We start from the raw sequence: 18,272 nt of genomic DNA, 5'->3' as shown, positions 1-18,272 counted from the left end.
TGTTTGAACTAGATCACATGCGAAACATATATCAAATCTGTTACTATTGATGCACGTGTTGCTTGATTAGTATCCGCTATAAACTGAATTAAAAACTGTAATACTTAAACCAGTGCATTAAACGTTTTCCTTCCCGGATATTACGGTGGTATTAACGTTTTTTTCCCCTCAGTGACACCTTTAACGGTTCCTTACGTTGTACTTCCTCAAGCGTTACTTCGACAGATTTAACGAAGACACAAGTCCCCACAGAGTACTCTGCCGTCCGATATTTACTCTTTGTTTGAACGCACCCTAGCCTGCAGTCTACAGGTGACCGAATTGTTTGGTTTCTATTGGTTGGATAAGAAAGTGGGCGGGACCTGAAAGCTCGTTTGGGCCAATCATATGAATGGTACGACTGGATGGAGCCATTTCTTAAACTCTGTTATTGGTCATCCCCTCAGTCCAAGAGGAAAAGACTTACTATTGACAGCGGAACACCGTTGGCTTGAATCCCACTTAATTGCTTTATATTCAGTCCTTTTTCTCAGGAACATGTCCACGTGGTAGTTCTGCAGAGGCCACCAAGTAAATATACTATTTATTTTTTTGTCATAAATAGGGTCGTTCATTATATTAACCATGCTACGTCGTCGTTAGCCTGCTATGTCACGTTAGTTATTGTTGAATATCTCTGTTTTTTCCTGCGATGTGTCAGTTTGTTAACACACAGCAGACATCTGTGCATCCGTCTGTATAACGTGACATTATTCTGCACTGATGAACAACAACACTGACCCCCCCCCCTTTGACAGGTGCGTCTCACATATAGAAAGCATGAGTCGCTTTCTGAACGTGCTGCGGAGCTGGTTGCTGATGGTGTCCGTCATCGCGATGGGAAACACCGTGCAGAGTTTCAGAGATCACAGTTTTCTGTCAGAGAAGCTCTACACAGGCACGCCAGAGTTTGGTGAGCAAAAACCAGGATGGACACGTTACACCGCTCGACAACATTAAATGTCAAGTCGCCATATTCCCCCCCCCCCCCTCATCTGAGCATGATGTTGGTGCTGTCAAGTGTTGAAGAGTTGGTGGTGTGATCAAAAATGTATACACGTTTATGAAATGGGATTGAATAAAAAAAAAAAATCTGAAATTTGAATCCAGCTGCTAATACAACATTCAAGCTTTATATCGCTCTACTACAATAACCAAAAATTGTTTATTTATCTGCCAACATATACTGGTAGCAGTGTTTATGTCAAGCACATATTGTCTCAGCCGATGTACCGATCAGGCTTCATCAAAAACCGTGTCAGTGAAATGAGTCTAGTCAGATTAGGATATGCAGAAGCCCATATCACGGTCCCTCGTTCCTGATTCTCTGTTTACTTCTCATTTCCTGTAGTGAATGGTCTCCAAGCTCGAACGTTTGGTATTTGGACGTTGCTGTCGTCGATCATCCGCTGCTCCTGTGCCATCGATATCCAGAACAGAACGTAAGGCGGCTCCTCGCTTCCTGCACCTGGTTTCTGTTGGCAGGCTTCATACTGTATGTCTCTTCTAACTGTGTGCCTTACCGGCTCCTGCAGGCTGTATCACATCACCTTGTGGACATTCGTGCTGGCGTTGGGCCACTTCCTGTCTGAAGCCTTCATTTACAAAACTGCTCCTCTGACCATCGGGGTCATGGCGCCTCTCATTGTGGCGAGTGAGTGTGGACCACGACGGGACTCGTGCGTCGACATCGTCTCTTAAATGATCAAATCTTTGGTTTTAAAAGGGATTTGAACATCATCATGTGCTCTTCTAGGTTTCTCCATCATAGGAATGCTGATTGGATACCAGTGTATCCCCGAGTCACAAGAGGAGGTCGGTGCAAGACAGAAGAAGCGTAACTGAATCCTGTCCTCCCACCTCCATGAGGACCACTGGTGGACCCGGTCCGAGTGTGCTGCTTCTTGCCTTGAGGAGAATGACATCTGGCTGTACATTGATTCATGTAACACTTTCTATAGACTATATATATATATATATATATATACAACTGTATCTGGGCTGTATTTTACAGTTCAGAGCAATCAAAACCGTTTTTTTACAGAGAGTCAGGTCATACATGGAGCTTTCACTTACTTCATGTTGTAGTATCTGAGCTGTCCGTGCTGAATGATGCTCATCCATGTGTTTCCAAGCTCAAAGATTAAAGACTACCACTTCCTACACACTTTTAATTTTTTTTTATTCCTGATCTGCCAAAGAACTCAGCTGACTATATAATACACAACTATGCTCGCAATTACAAAGTCTACTATTCCTTTTAACCAGTTCTTCTTCTTCTTCTTCTTCTTCTTGTTGGTTCTGTGCTGTGAAATGTTTGTGCACCCTTTCAATTCATGCACAATTATCCTATAAAACTTTTTTTAAATGAAATGTTTTGATTTTGGATGTTTTTTGCTAAAGCAAATGATTTGTTTGCATTATTTTTTGATAAACATTTCATACTTTGTGCTGCTCTGATCTCATATTTGGGTTGAAGCGGGAGGTTATTTTCTGCTACATGTGGCTTTTTTTTTTTTTTAGCTCTGGATTTGTTTGAAGAACCAAATGCAGAAAACATGAGCACATTACTATGTGAGTTTGTTTTTTTTAAATCCAAAGAAATATAAATTCCCATGCTCTACTTAATACATTATCCAATTAGGTACGGAACACAACAAACTCCATTTAGTCCTCTGATTCATGGTTGTTTTTTTTAATCCAATTATTTATTTTACTTCATTTTGTGTGTCATAGAAAACACTACACTGTGCATACAGTCAAAAATAGAAACAACACTCTGGGGATGTAGAGTTTTTCACAGCACTGTAAAATGTCCTAAAAATACCACTGAATGAATAACTAGCACCTCTTATTAAAATCACATACACACAACATTCATTATAAAACAGGAAAAAGCACGAGACGACCTGCCACAACACAAGTAAAACATGTTAGTGACAAACTGTACAGCATGGACTACAGTAACACCTTCACAAGCTAAGTAGCATTACACATAAAAACACTTGTTCCAGACGCCGTCTCATGTATATCCAGATATTTATGACCAAATGTTTTTGGACAAAACCGACCCTTCCAAAGTTTCCTCGGATGCACGGCATCCATTGTATTTTTTATAATCAGCAGTATATACGAAAAGGAAAACCTCCATGTGATCCTGAAAGGGGCAGATGGAGATGATATTGACTCGTTGAACTGATGGCCACGAGGGGAGAACACAACACAGTTACACACAATATTAGGAAGCACTCACATTTTAAATATTGCTCATTAGACGCGTAGAACAACAGAGGGGGACGGTTGGAGAGCGTGGTAATGTTGACGTCGCTAAAGTGGCCGTTGCATTGCACTAACAGGACATGTAAAAGGCCTACGTTGGATAAAATGAATGTTTACAAAGGTGCCTTCGTCTAGGGGTGTGGCAACCATTAAGGTTCCTTGTGCTCTGTTTAGGATGAGCTACACTTGGGATACTAGTGTGAATCAACGATACGGTGTGTGTGAGATGTCGCACAGAGGGCTGCTCAGTATGTTTCACTCTCCTTGTGCTCACACTTCACAGCAGCCTCTTTTTTTGTCTCTCCGTGGCCATGTGTGCAGGACAGTATTTCTCTTGTCTGTCATGGTGTCTTTGACAAGAGTCCGTCCTCCTTAGAGCTTCCCCTCTTTCAGGACCTCAGGCGGAGAGACGGCTCTTTCTAGATCGGCCGTCGCTTTCTGTAAAGGACGAGGACAGAAAACGATTACAATGGCGCCGTCCGACTAATGAGAAAGAGTGAAATTTTTGTTTAATCAGAAGACACAAATTCATCATCGGAGACCAATACTAGTCTGTACATCGCTTGAATTGAACTTTACTCTCATTCATGGATCAATATGACCTCTCAGTTTATCACAACTATCCAATGATCAATTGTCCCCTAAAAAGTTGACATCGTTAAAGCAAAAAAAGTCACAACAAACTACTGGACTTCAGTTGTGTGTGTTGGTGTACTACTGGTGTTGAAGCTTCACAGAGGGTGTGCCCCTACCTTGGCAGGTGTGTGTTTTGGTTTTACTGAGCTTGTGGATTTTTTGTCAATACTGCCGTTGCCAGTGGGCCTTGCGCGCCGTGGCCCCGTAGTCCAGCACCGATGACACGGAGCCTGTAGGCTGGAACAATAGCTTGGGTGTCACGCCTCTGAGGGGCCCAGAGGGGCCACCTCATCCTCCTTAGTCTCCTCCATCCCACACCACCACCACCACCACCAGACTGCCCCCCCCCCCCCCCCCCCCCCACCAAACCCTGCACACCAAACTAATACTACCTTCACTCCGGTCCAGCGGCCACGCTTACAGAGCTTTAGTGAAGACAATACGTGTGCAGTCAGAGTCTTTCCTGCTAAATGTAAAATAACAGTATTTTGGCAATATATATCTTGATATATATTACACCTATTATGGCTTATTTCAATTGTTGTGCATGCATCCTGAGTCATCTCACTGCTGGTCTTCTCATTTCTAACAATTGAACAAAACTGGCTCATTGATAAAACAAGGAAACTAGTGGTGGTCTACTCAGCATCTCTTATTTAAGGTGTATTAGTGAGCTGGATTACTGTAGCTTTCTATTTCAGGGTATATTGTTAGAATTGGAATATTAAGAACAGAAACAGAGGACGCGGAAAAACAGCAAAGTTTGTCTTAAACAAGGCAACGGGTGAGCAGCAGAAGACACACAATGTGAGGGAAGATGTAGTTTAAAGCAGCATTCACTGTTAAAAGTTTGAAGAGGATTCTGATCAGCTGGAGTCCACTGGGTTCTGTTTTATGTTGAACTACATTTGAATCTGTGATATGCTCAGTATTCATGTCAACTATTGACCAAAAAGATGCCTTTTCTTTTCAGATTAACTCACCAAATGGAACCTCCTTTTTTTATTTATTAATAGCAGATTTGAGTGTGTTTTATCACGTTATTGCAGCGATCTATAAAGCTGGCAACTGCACTCTTAGTAAGGTTGTCATAGCAACAGGTGGTAAACATGCTTTTAGGGCAAGTTGGAGAGCTGTCAGTCAAAGCATTGTGCTTTCTGTTCACAGCCTTTGAGAGTTTAGAGAGAAAGTTTCCAGCAGTGCAGCCCCTGCATTTCACTCGTGTGCATGCCTGCAAGTGTGAGGACCGCAGAGAACCAGTCAGAGTGCATTCAGCCCAGAGCCAGGGCGGCATCTAACACATTCCTTCTCCAAAGGCATGTGAAGATCCCACCTCTGGCTTCACGTAGCGCACACCGATGTACTTACACTCATTGTCTGCACCTCGGCGTTTTGAAGGTTGGCCTTCTGTCGTCGGAGGTCCGACTTGATAAGACCTGTGATACAGGAGAGGGAAAAACGTTGCTTATACAAGTCATGGTCTGTGTGGAATTAATATTACTAATTCAAACTAGAGCTAGGGCAAGAAAATAGCAGGAAAAGAATATATATATATATATATATATATATATATATATATATAGAGAGAGAAATAAAACAGGGGTATCATACCACAACGTGATGTATCTCATGTAGTTTTGAGTGATGATTTGTTATGTTTTCAGAGAATATCAGAGAAATTAGTAATAATTGTGTAATAAATGTAATCACGTCTCCAGTTTTATTAATGAATTTTAAAAGAGCATACGTTTTTGTTTGATACGGAGCATTAACGAATAAGATGAAGAGAAGTCTTCCTTTTCATTCATTCATGCCTTTAATAAATGGAGGTTCTTCATTCGGCCACTAGGGAGCAACCTCATCCTACGAACGACACGACCGGGTCAGACGGTCACGCTCTACCTCTTAAAGTTCTCTTTAGTATCGCATGCGTTGCTGGTGTGAGTTCAATGTCCACTGTTGTTTTGAAAGTCTTTCTGTCTGGTGACCACGGGAGAGGCATGCTGAAGAAACAGAGGAGTATTAAATATCGTACCTGTCAGAGCTGTTCCTATTAGCAGGAAGATGCACAGGAAGATGTTTCCTGCAAAAGTGCCCCATCTATCAATAATCTTCCCTTGAGAGATGGTGAAAATGATTCCAAAGATCTGAAATGAGGATTTTTAAAAACAGTCACAGAGCCAAACCAACACATTTTGTATTCACATGTTAACCGGTGCTGATGCCACTGACCTGAGCCGAACAGTTGAGCAGTCCGGATGAGGTTCCCTCTGACTCTGGATAGGTGAGCTCTACTGCAAACTCAAAGCCCAGCGGTAGATATCCAGTCATGAAGAAGCTGCAGACAGACGGACAGACAGACAGACAGACAGACAGACAGACAGACAGACAGACAGACAGACACCGGCGCTCAAAATTAAAGTCTGTCATCTACAGTGGTGTCCATCCCTACCAAAGAAAAGAAAGAAAAAACACTAATCTAAAAGTAGGGCGAGTATTACTGTGTAATAATACTTTCTGTGCTGAAAGAAAATCAGACAAAGGAATCGCTATGGAAACCAGTTATGGGCTTAATCAGCTTACCATAAATTGCAGTAATTGTAGGGACAAAGCACGAGGACTGAGTATTAATATTGCTTTGACAATAACACTCATGCCAGAAGAGAGAGAAGTAAAGAAACATGAACTACATACACACACTATTGACTTCTCAATATCAAATTGGCATGTTTTTGGATGAGGCATTGTTCAAATTGAAACACTTTTACTTGTGTCAATTCACTGTTAAATCATATGGTTTTTCTTCGATGGTGTTTTGTTTCTACAGGATCCAAAGTCTTGACGACAACATTAAGGAGTCGAGAGAGATGTTGCTCACTTATGAGTTGGCATGACACATCTCAGATTCAAAATCTCAAGATTCCAAACCCTGCAGGAAACCCTGTTAATTATTCCTTAAAGTGACCATCATGTCAAACCCTGGCTGGGATGTTTTTAACGACCTCTGTAGTCATTCACCTTGAAAGGTTGCTTACCCTAAAGCTCCAGCTGTGACGAACACCACCCACAGGTGACCCAGGTTGAGGGTGAAAGTGTAGACCAGCATCCCAATCAGAGAGAAGAGATAAACGGCCAAGGTGGTTTGTCTGAGGAGACGCGATAGAAACACAGTTTAAGAGCGCCGAGGCGATATGATCAACCTTCACACACACACACACACACACACACACACACACACACACAGGACACGCAGCTTGTTTAATACACTAAAAGACTAACTAAAAATCATCTAAGAAATGTATTGTAATCTGATTTTTACTTTTATATTAATGAATCTAGGGACAAGGCTCCTGCTTGCTACATGCCTGTCAAATCAGAACAAAGAAATACTACATAATTCAACAAAAAATTTTAAAATTAGGGGGAAGATATGTACTGATAATCCTCCATCTATAGTCTGATAATTCTGTACTAAAAAGATACTCATATCCAAAGGAAAAACCCAACTTAAGTGTTCATTTTTTGTGTTAAACATCTGTTTCCTGTAGGTGGTTACATGAGGCCTTTATATACAACTGATCCCACGTTGCATCTGAAAGAAAACTTCCTATTCACATACTTGTTTTTATCATTTAGTCAGCAGGGTTAAACTGGGAACACTGGGACAGTCTCACGAGCCAATAGCTCTTCTACTCAACATTTAACATGCATCATTTCAAGTGTCTCATGCATTTAATGAGTAAAATGCACATTATGACTCTCCCAACCAGGACTAATGCCTACAAATACCCCCAGTTTCTATAACTATAAGAGATATAAGAGATACTTGGAATGAAAGTCCTCACTTGAAAATCCCTCCTCAGCATTAACAGTATTCCTGAGTCACTAAAGACCCTTCGTCATGACCCAGGCCGTCTGCTCAAACAGGCTTTCTCTGGTGAAGCTGTCTCTCGTACAACCACGCGTAAGATAATGCTGCAAAACACTTTTTGTTACTACAACACGGTCCTCTGACTCTCTCCCACATGGGACAATAGGCGCGTGAGGGTCAACAAGGTAAATCTGGGCCTGACTGCTTTGACAGCTAAAGCATCCTGACTGCATGTAAGGAATCTGAGGGATTTTTTTTTTTTTTTTTTCCACATCATAATAGTTTGCATGCCAGATCCCTGAAGGCAGCGTACCAAGTACCTAACGCGCGGAAAAACTGCTGCAAATAAGTGGTTACTTTGAGGAAAATGAGTTAAAGTTCTGACACGCTTAATCAAGACAAACACGACAACAACAATAATCAGACACCCAGTGGATATCTTCACTTTGAGGATTGAATGATTAGTGCTCGCCATGTTTAATGCGGTGGCTTGAGATGTGACCTGGGAAGAGCAGCAGAGTAAAGCCTGTCAGTTCAGATAAGCAGAGAGGGACGTCACGTATAAAACTCAGCTCCGCTGGATTCCACTTTTGTTCAGAGTGGGCACGAATTCACTTGGTCGTCTCGCTGTTAATGGATGATTTAAAAGATATCTATGCAAGGATCCCGTGTTTTAAAGCAGAGAGTTGACTGAAGACGTTAGCATTTAGCAGTAAGCTATCTATTTATCTCTATAATGAAAATGACGCATAACAAGCTCCGCCAATGGAGAGGTGAAGTCCTGCCCTTTCCGATGGACCCCATGGGACTTTTTTTATGTACAGTAGTCAACAGCGAAAGACAAATATATTTGGGATCCTGTTTGAATTCCCATTGGAGTTAAGAGACTCAGGACCTGCTGCTAGTCTCCTAAAGGCATGGGGCGTTTTTTTGAAACCCGCTGGACACAGATACAGGAAACTGACTCTCAGTGGGCAGCCTCCTTTCTGAACCGTCTCCCTGCATCGCCTCACAAAGCTGACATTCGAAGAACCGCCACCATCATTGATTTCCTAACGGGACCGTAAACACGTTGAACCGTGTAGGGAAATAAATCAACACATTTCAAGTCATTGTAATGTCCATGAGGCAGACGTATTCGTCTGAAGACCGTAGCAGCATGTTTCAAGGAGTAGAAGTGGATAGAAGTCAATAGTTAAGCCGCTGTATAGAAATATCTCACTTGTATGTTTTGGTCCTGTCCAGCCAAATGCCACATATGAGGGAACCTGCCATGCCAGCAACAACAATAGTCAGACCAATTCTCCCAGCATTCACCTCTTCACCCTGAGAGGAAAACAATATTTGTTATGGTTTTACAGACTATATAAGGCATCTTTGACATTTGCAGTTATCTTGTCCTGGAGGCTCTAAGCGATAAAAACTCCTAGTTAACCGTGTCAGGGTCATCTCCTTGGCAGCTTTTTAGTAATCAGAGTCAAAGAAAACCTTCCAAATGTCCACATGCGGGACTTATTGACACTAAGTATATGGTGGGGACAGAAAATGGTTGAGGAAGAACACAGAGAACAAAGAAAGAAACAAAGACACACTGGGACTTACAGGGTAGTGTTCAATGATCATCCGATTCAACAGCGTGGAAATGGAATAGAAGCTGCCAACATTCAGCCCTGCAGACAACAAACAGAAATCAGCGACTGTCTATTTAGAGAAGACCTGTAGGGAAAGGAAGAGGGTGCAGATGGGACCTCACGCTGCACCCCCCCCCCCCCCCCTAAAAACACAGCTGACAACTTCACACATCTAGTCAACCCATTACAGCCTCCAGACCTTTTTTTTTTCACTTTCTTGGATAACAGCATGTAAGTTTGTTTATACTGGAGCACAAAAACACAAAATTGCCTTAAAATCCCATTGTTCAGGCATGTTTAGGGCACACATTTAAAGACCAACACATTCTAACACGCTTGACACCGCCAATCATTCACATTGTCTTTTTTTTTTTGTGACCTTTGAGCAAAGAGTGTGGCATCTCAAACGTCCCTATAATCAATGCTGCACACGAGCAGAGCACTGGAAGTCGGTGTGTTATGATGACACATCCTCATATCTGCTCAACCAGCTGATAAAGACGGTGAGTTTCCACAAAGCTCCAGCTGACGACATCTATTTTGAGGCTTTTTTTTTTTTTACGTCAATACCTTTCACCTAGATATTAGCAACAACATCCTCGTCTGGATACGTGATAAGAGTAAGATGGAATGTGGGATAACAATGATGTAATCAAGATATCATTATGACACAGATGTGTCATGTGAAGACGCTGACCTGGACTTCCTCCTCTGCTATCTTTATGATTTAATTGTATGTCACCTCCCTATGAACCTACCACATGTACTTGAAGTCATGGAAGGAACTCTGGTGTAAGTGAATCAACTATTTTGATATTTCAAAACAAGCAAGGAAAAATGTCAAGGAAAGCATCGACTAGTTCTAGTTTTTCAAATGTGAGGTTTTCCTGTCTTTCTCTGTTTAATATCGCTGTGATTTTTGGATTGTTGGTCAGAAAAAAAACCAAACAAGCAATCTAAAGACATCCTCTTGGAATTTTCTCGGTTTGGCTCAGTTTTCTTGACGTTAGCCTAAAATGATGACTCAAATGAATAAACAACGGAGTAATCATAAGTGGCAGCCCTGGCTAAACATCAGTGCAGGCAACAGGAAGGGACCCACCATAGCTGACCACCAGGAGCATGAAGGGCTTGTTGCGCAGGAGGCTCATGATAGAAGCCATGTACGAGTAGTCGTCGGGGGGGATGTTCCTGGCCTGAGCCTGGGCCTGAGTTGGAGGGATCTCTGGCTTTTCCTGAAACACTAGAAGACAAACAGACAAACAAGCCGCTCTGTTATTTCATCAGCCAGTACAAACAACGACGAGGACAAACAGTGGAAGCAAATAGGAGTGTGTGTGTGTGTGTGTCTTACCTTAGAATAAAGTAATAATAATGTTAAAGCCATACGTGCTGTATCAGTATAATTCTAATATTGTATTGTAATATTGTAAAAAATATGGTAATAATGTTTGTTTTTTTACAATAATAACAATAGTTAGCATAGTAACTATTACAATACTGAGTTTTATTATTTTGATGGTAGGTTGAAATTTGTCTGGGAGGAGTAAATACAGTATTTGTATATTTTCAATGTCTCTAAATGCAATAACAATACATTCTGTGTAGGTAAAGCGTGTCATATTTTACTATTGGGTTTAGCAGGTTGCCAGCTGAAAATCTCGGTGAGTTGTAGTCCTCCACGGAGGCGAAAGGAGGATTTGACAGAGCTGACGAGGAAGATGGTTTCTTAAAACACGTCCCCGAGTCCCCGAGTCCCTGCATGTATTTCACATTGTGTCTAAACACATCTCATCAAAAGGTGAACAATTACAGCAATTACTGCAGCTGCTCATCCGGTGGACTGTGATGCTGTTGAGTTTTTCGGTAGAAAGCACATCTCAGGGAGACTCAGCTCTCCGGCAGTGCTGCCCGAGGAGCCCAACGGCCGTATAAAAAAAAAGCTCTACTATAGAGAAATGAATGAACTTGTGTGTTGAACAATGAATCCTGATGTGGCACAAAATCCCAACTGGAGAATCGAATGTGTTCTCATCGAAAAATACCATTACAATGCAAACTAAAAATGTTGTTGGCGTCGCCGCGGGACGCAGGAGGTGAGGTAACAGCTTTGTCACAGTCCCTACTGCTGGAAAGCACGAAATGTCAAGATGCCTCTTTGCTTTTTTAGATTCCCACACCCATGACTGTGGGAGTTGTATGACATTGAAAAGGACTTGCAGTGAGCTATTTTTTGCCTGAGTGAGCAAAGAGCTCTTACCCCCCCCCCACCCCCACCCCCTCTATGAGCCTGTGGATGTGAATAGTCATCTTACCAATGACCACGAGGACGAAGATGAAGGTGGCCACTCCTGCGCTGATGTAGAACATGATTCTGATGTGGTACGCCAGCTCCTCCACATCGTCCACATTGGGCACAAGGATGGGTGGGAGCAGGAACCCGATGGCGATACCCAACTGTAGGGTGAGAGGCACAAAATAAAAACATGAAATGACTCTGAGTGATGGTTACCCGCTATTCTAAACACATCAATAATACATGCTTATTTGCCGTATGTATTGGCTACATTAAAAATATATAAAAAGGGGCAGTGGGGCTAAAACATAGTTGGGCATTTTCGGAAACGAGATGATTAGCTTAGCGTAAAGACTGGAACACAGTCAAACACTTGGCCCGGTTCTGTCCAAATGAAACAAAGCCCATCAATCAGCGCCTCTAAAAGATCACTAATTAACACATTACATCTTGTTAGTGTAATCTCTATAAAAAACAAAGTTATGGGGGATTTTGTTGGACCAAGACAGGCTGGCCGTTTCCCTGTTTCCTGTCTTTAAGCTAAGCTAAGCTAACCAGCTGCTGGCTGTAACCTTATATTTGAGGAACACGTACTTGAACCCCCCAACCTCAAGGTCCAGCAACAGTCCTGGTGGATCTGGGACGGATAGGGGTGAATACATATGAGTAGTGCCCACTTCCTCACTTTCACATAAGAAAAGGTGCGAAAAGTGACAAGACATGTCCTGAGAACAGCAAGCACAGAGATGAGTCAGACCCCTTCAGTCCTTTAGGAATGTTAAAGCCACCATGCTTTATCGATGTTCACCTGTTACCCTCTACAGTACAACAGACACATTTCAAACGTTGGTCATTTTGCTCGAGATCTGTTCAACTCAGTAACTGGGGAGTCATCCCTGCATATCACTGTCCCACATCCGATGCAAAGAAAAGCCTCTGTATTTCTCATTCATGTGCATTTTGGATAAGTAGAGCAACTCTTGATAACTTGTCAAAAACAAGCTTATTCTCAGTTTTTGGCACACAGACTGTTGATCTGTTTGATCTTCAAAGGCCTTTATGGAAATCCTACCTATTTTTTTTTCTTAATGTGAACTATTTCTAAACCATCCAAGGGGATGTGTGAACTACTTCTGCCTGGAAATTTGTAATCTTCAGGTTTAGGGACCGGAGCCAGAGGAATAAAGTCGTGGTGAGCAAGTAAACATCAACAACAATGTGGTCCTTTCATGTTCACCGGCGGGGAGCGGGACTTTGGCACAAAACAAGAACATGCGTGACAATGGCCGGTATGCAGTGTTTGGTTTCACACATGTGAGAGAGGACACACATCAATTGAAAAAAAAAAAAAGGTTCAAGAGCAGCAGGAGGGTAAGACGTCTTTTGATGGTCTATGTTTATAGGGTTAAAGATCATGGTGCGATCACAAGGCATCCATATATAGCCCAATACATAAGAACTGTCATACCTGAGCAGTATTCATTCACTGCCTTTGGTTGGCTTGTACAGAAATAATCATTTAGAGCTAAAAAATATATATATAATATATATAATAATGAAGAAAGATCTTTGGAAATCCTTTACCTGAAGCTTCAGATCACCTACAAGTTTAAAACATTTCCTTGTATTCTGAGTGAGGATAAAGGATAAATGCTTAGCATCTCATCTATTCAGATCCTACACTGCAAAGACGATAGAAGCTCTCTTTCAGTTTTTCACACACGAACAGTTCTCTGCGCACTGCCAAAGATGTTTTGAGCCCCGAAAGGCAAACAGAGACACACCTGGGTTCCAAGAACAGCAATGGAACAGGCGGTGGAGACTTCCTGCTCCCCAAACCACAAGGATGCAAGTCTGGACGGGATGCCCATACAAATAGTGCCCACCGAGCACACAAACTGGCCGAAGAAGGTCATGGCAAACATGCTGGGGTTGGCCGTGCCCGTCTTGATCCAGGCCCCAATGCACGTGAAGGCGGCCGCCGCCACCAAGACCTCCCTGACGCCCCGTTTTTCGAGCACCCACGAGACGGGCAGGAAGAGGGGGATGTAGGTGATGAGGAAGAGCATGGAGAGCCAGTCGATGGCCAGCGTGCCGATGCTGTAGAAGCGCAGGAAGATGTCGCCGATGATGCCGTACTGCAGCCACATCAAGGCGTTGGTCATGGAGAAAGCGCTGAAGATGATTAGCATGAGCCATCGCCGCTTGTACAACTTGGTCTCCATCAGTGGGAGGAGCTGTGCCGTGTCCAGGGCTGAAGGCTCCGAGGCGTCGCTGCTGTCTCCCACAGACAGCCGGCTGTATTCCCCCAAACTGGTTCTCTCTTTTCTCGGCGGAGACCAACCATCGCCTCCATCCTCCCCAACGCCATCCATCCACTCTTCAGAGAATTCATCCTGAGAAATCATGTTCTTCCCACCGAAGCCTCAGGTTTTTGTAACACTTTAGCAACTGGAGGGAAGAGCAAACATTTTTTGTTTTTACTTGTGGGTCCGCTTTCTCTACACCGTGGCATTTTACCTGACTCGCCCCTCCCAGCAGGTACAGTGAAATACCTGCCTGGCCACTTCAGTCATGTGATAAGCTTCACTTCTCATTTCAAACTCCTCCTTCCAGCTTATGTCATAGGATCAACTTCACATATAATAGCCGGCGGTGAGCGGGAATATACAGTAGGACGGTCGAAGAGAGCGAGTCCATTTTATTGCTAAGTTAGGCACATGACACACACACACACACACACACACACACACACACACATATACACACACACATATACACATACAGGGATGTGTACAGAGGAGCTAAAGTCTGCGGAGGGTGACAATGACTGAACGTTGATCAGAAAAAATATGTACAAAACTAAAACCTCTTGTATTACTACATTTTAAAACAAGTTCAACACGAGTGGTCGACTACTTATGCTGTGCTGCTCAAACACAACATGATAGCATCCCACTGTTTAATGCAGAGAGTTTGTGGTTCATGCATCGGATTAACTAATGCAGTCACTTCCTATCACAGCATCCATCTTAGGCGCTGGATGATTTAAAAAAAAAAGTTGGTTACATATACATTTTTTGATCACGCTGTCTTTGTAATAAATACACAGAGATGTATTACTCAATGGAGGGTTATTACTGTGGGACATACACAATTAGTCCCGATTAATCATTTCCAAACTTACATTGTTCAAGGTTAACAATGTTGTATTTTGGCTTATTCAACATTGAGCCACTTGTTTCTATTATATAAAATGATTCTATTCTTGCCACAACTGAGTTTTCACGAGCATTAGAGTTGCAACAATACACTATATAAAGAAGGCTGAAGACAGCAGGGTTTGCATATATATATATATATATATATATATATATATATATATATATATATATATATATATATATATATATACACATACATTTGTATATATATATACATTAGAGTTGTATATATATACAAAGGGCTGTAGCGCCCCTGCTGTCTTCATTCTTCAGCCTCCAGCTGCACCACCTCTGGTAGCTGAGAGCAAATCCCTGAATGGAAGGAGTGAAGGGAAGAGAAGGAAAACCAAAACTCTCGTCAGATTTAAACTGCATGCACGAGCTCGTTCACTATTCTCAGGTGTCTTTAAAAGGAAACGATGTGAGATGCATTCATGCGTTCAGTATCGGTGTTTAGAGATCTAGTGGGAGGCAAAGTTGTTAACCCGACATTGCTTTGTTGGCATTCGGCCTCAATTCCTTAATTCTAGGGAGGAAAAAAAACATCGCAATGAAACGCTTAACCACAGCAGATAACCCGACCGTTACACGATCCCAGCAACTTCATAATCCAAAACACTTTCGGTACTCGGGCTATAAACTGCATTATTAACTATAAACATATTCCGCGAAGATCGACGACGAGATATGAACACGTGAGCTGTACATATAAAAAGCCTGCAGCCAGGAGCGTTTCCTGCGATTTTTGATATTTTACGCACAAACATATGCAGCATATGACAGTGTATCACACCAAGCACACGGCAGCATTGATCAACCACTACTAACTTTATACACTGTACCTGCAGAGGATGGCGACATTGTGCACGTCACCTCCCGTTTCCTTGGTACGTCCGCCCTAAAACAAACAACTTCCGTGATGGACGCTACACCTTGGAGGGTTGGTTTAGCGTGCATCACGTAGCTTATATAAGAAAGAATCCGGCTTTGTTCTGTTCTTTTGTTCACCTCTACGCTTCATTTCAGAGGGAAACGTTGTAGGCTACTTTTACTCCTCTATTGGCCTAAATGTATCTGATAGCTATAGGCTATAATAAGACTATACTTTTCAAAGCGAAAACAAAAAGCACAACTAATTGATAAAATGCAAAAATATGTTGAAGATTAAACCTGAGGTCCTTTTGGCTCCAGTTGGGGTTCAAATGTCTACACATTCTTAGCAGCTCCACCAAAGAGAGATGTCCCATCGAAATGTCTCAGATGTTTCATTTAAAAACAAAAACAAACAAAAATGAATACAGATTTGTTTTGCAGAACTTTTGCACCCCAGTATTACGCAGGTGTGTTTTGTGACCCTTTGGTTCGGCACCACTGGACTAACTTTATTCGACCAGCTACACAAATAATAGGCTATAAACATTGATGCATCAAAATCCAATAATGTAATATGCAGCTAATAAAAAAGCCTATTTATTCACAGGGGCCATTTTCAGCAGAGCCTTTTACTTTTAAAACTTTAAGTACAGTTTGCCGTTAAAAGGACAGTTCACCCCAAAATCAAACATGCACACGTTTCCTCTAACCTGTAGCGCTATGCTATCACTGCTAATTCACAACCAGGTCTGTGGATTATCCTGAGTGACTGCGTCGTGATTTCTGGAAAGAATCATTGCTGTTGAGTTTTCAAATGTATCTTTTTTGGCACCACAAGCCAAATGACACAGTCCCATTATATATGAGAGAAGGCAGACACCTCTGTGACCAATACCTCCAAAACAAAGCAACTCACACCATAACAATGTCGATTGATAAATAAGATAAAATATGTTTGATTGTGGGTTGATCATCCCCTTTAAATACATTCATTATTTTTGTCTAAGTGGGATTTTAAATGCAAGACTTGTACTTGGATTGTTTTTACATTTCTATATGAATACTTTTCCTTAAAGGACCTGAGTATTCCCATAAACCCTGATACTTTTTTTTAAAAGGTAGCATGTGCTCTAATATGCAGATAAGCGGTAACACAACACACAACACACACATCAACACACACTACCTATTTGCCTAGATTAAGTCAAACTAAGCATGGTGTTTAGTGCATTGGTATTTAGAGGAGGTAAAGCATTGTGGACAGTAATAGGTCTATAACTCATGTAATGTCATGATCATCATCATGTTTTCTGTCACTTCTTCAGGGATGTTTTCCAGGAATTCCCTTTGGTATCAGCGCAAACTAAGGAATTTCACACACACAAAAAAATAATTCATCAACCAGCGTCCTATAGCAACTATTTGCACCTAAAGATGCCAAGCCGTGAGTTTAGGTGTAATTGAAGCAACCAATCAACTCGCCTGATTCCCAAAAACTCCAATAGAGCAGGCGGTGGAGACCTCGTCCGCGCCGAACCAGACCGACGCCAGGCTGGAGGGCATCCCGAGGATGAAGACCTGGGCAAGGGAACTTACAAACTGTCCGAACATGGTCACCCCGAACAGGTTGGCCTTGGCGCTGGCCACCTTGATCCATGTCCCGGAGAAGTTGAGCGCGTTGGCCAGCAGCGCGGTGACCCGCAGCCCTTTCTTATCCAGGAGCCAGGTGACCGGGAAGATGAAGGGGATGTAGGTGAGCATGTAGATCATGGACAGCCAGTCGACAGCGAAGCCGTCCACGTTGTAGAACTTCATCATTATGTTGCTGATGATGCCGTACTGGATCCATTGGTACGCGTTGCTCAGGGAGTAGGCGCTGAACAGGCACACGATCAGCCAGCGCTTCTTGTATAAACGCGTTGTGGCCGGAGAGCCGCTGTCGCCGTTTGGGATGCTGCTGCATTCAATATGCTCCGCGGCATCTGGACCCCGCGCTCCCAAATGTGGTCCATCATCATTGGCATCGCGCGCGCTCCTTTCTTGCGAGGCCCGCGCATCTTCTCCCATGTTCTGCCTCAATTAAAACGAGCGCACTCAGAAGATGAAGTCTTCCACCACTGTCGTAACTTGCTTATTTAAAAACCGTCCTAATATACTAATCAAATTACAGAAGTGATGATGAGGAAAATACCAACGGTCACTTCTGTTCCATGTGACAGTCCCAAAAAAAAAAAACAACGAGTCAGTTTGAGAACCAACAGAACTTAGATAACTTCAGACTTCATTCCAAAGGACTGACTTGCTCTCCACGAGTTCATTTAATACTTGAGCTGTCTGAGAAATCCTCTCTATTGCACATTACGTACGACCCGACTTTTACTCCACCCAGCTGCTGAGATAAGACATGACAAGCTGTAAGTGTA

The 18,272-nt window shown here is 42.5% G+C and overlaps 2 protein-coding genes across 5 annotated transcripts; one reads left to right on the top strand and one right to left on the bottom strand.

Moving 5' to 3' along the window:
* The first annotated feature begins 446 nt into the window (after positions 1-446).
* erg28 (ergosterol biosynthesis 28 homolog) lies at positions 447-2,488 on the top strand. The gene is made up of 5 exons (XM_068707003.1): positions 447-570; positions 798-952; positions 1,391-1,481; positions 1,575-1,693; positions 1,796-2,488. Exons 2-5 carry the CDS (start codon positions 820-822, stop codon positions 1,882-1,884), a joined length of 432 nt encoding a protein of 143 aa, XP_068563104.1. The 5' UTR covers positions 447-570; positions 798-819; the 3' UTR covers positions 1,885-2,488.
* Positions 2,489-2,718: 230 nt separating this feature from the next.
* Positions 2,719-18,130, bottom strand: LOC137869560 (heme transporter FLVCR2-like). Of its 4 annotated transcripts, XM_068706999.1 has the most exons (12): positions 15,819-15,860; positions 13,537-14,203; positions 11,772-11,913; positions 10,559-10,699; positions 9,428-9,495; positions 9,048-9,151; positions 6,990-7,100; positions 6,187-6,292; positions 5,990-6,101; positions 5,323-5,390; positions 4,071-4,191; positions 3,669-3,756 (listed from the first exon to the last, which is right to left on the bottom strand). In XM_068706999.1, exons 2-11 carry the CDS (start codon positions 14,158-14,160, stop codon positions 4,117-4,119), a joined length of 1,551 nt encoding a protein of 516 aa, XP_068563100.1. In that variant the 5' UTR covers positions 14,161-14,203; positions 15,819-15,860; the 3' UTR covers positions 3,669-3,756; positions 4,071-4,116. The 4 variants fall into 4 exon arrangements, with proteins under 4 accessions (XP_068563099.1, XP_068563101.1, XP_068563102.1 ...); XM_068706998.1 differs by having other exon boundaries at positions 2,719-4,191; XM_068707000.1 differs by lacking the exon at positions 4,071-4,191 and having other exon boundaries at positions 2,719-3,756.
* Positions 18,131-18,272: the final 142 nt, after the last annotated feature.

The sequence above is a fragment of the Cebidichthys violaceus genome, unplaced genomic scaffold (genome assembly GCF_023349555.1).
Source record: "Cebidichthys violaceus isolate CVI_PGR_0920_01 unplaced genomic scaffold, fCebVio1.0.p SCAF_126, whole genome shotgun sequence".
Lineage (NCBI taxonomy): Eukaryota > Metazoa > Chordata > Actinopteri > Perciformes > Stichaeidae > Cebidichthys > Cebidichthys violaceus.
Note: the sequence above shows the minus strand (reverse complement) of the source record. Positions and strands in the feature narration are given on the sequence as shown.

Coding starts and splice junctions, on each gene's coding strand:
- LOC137869560 (XM_068706998.1), bottom strand. CDS start 14,160: ATGATTTCTCAGGATGAATTCTCTGAAGAGTGGATGGATGGCGTTGGG. Junction 9,152..9,427: donor TGATCATTGAACACTACCCT/GTAAGTCCCAGT, acceptor TTTTCCTCTCAG/GGTGAAGAGGTGAATGCTGG. Junction 6,102..6,186: donor TGCTCAACTGTTCGGCTCAG/GTCAGTGGCATC, acceptor TCCTCATTTCAG/ATCTTTGGAATCATTTTCAC.
- erg28 (XM_068707003.1), top strand. CDS start 820: ATGAGTCGCTTTCTGAACGTGCTGCGGAGCTGGTTGCTGATGGTGTCC. Junction 953..1,390: donor CACAGGCACGCCAGAGTTTG/GTGAGCAAAAAC, acceptor CATTTCCTGTAG/TGAATGGTCTCCAAGCTCGA. Junction 1,694..1,795: donor GGCGCCTCTCATTGTGGCGA/GTGAGTGTGGAC, acceptor GTGCTCTTCTAG/GTTTCTCCATCATAGGAATG.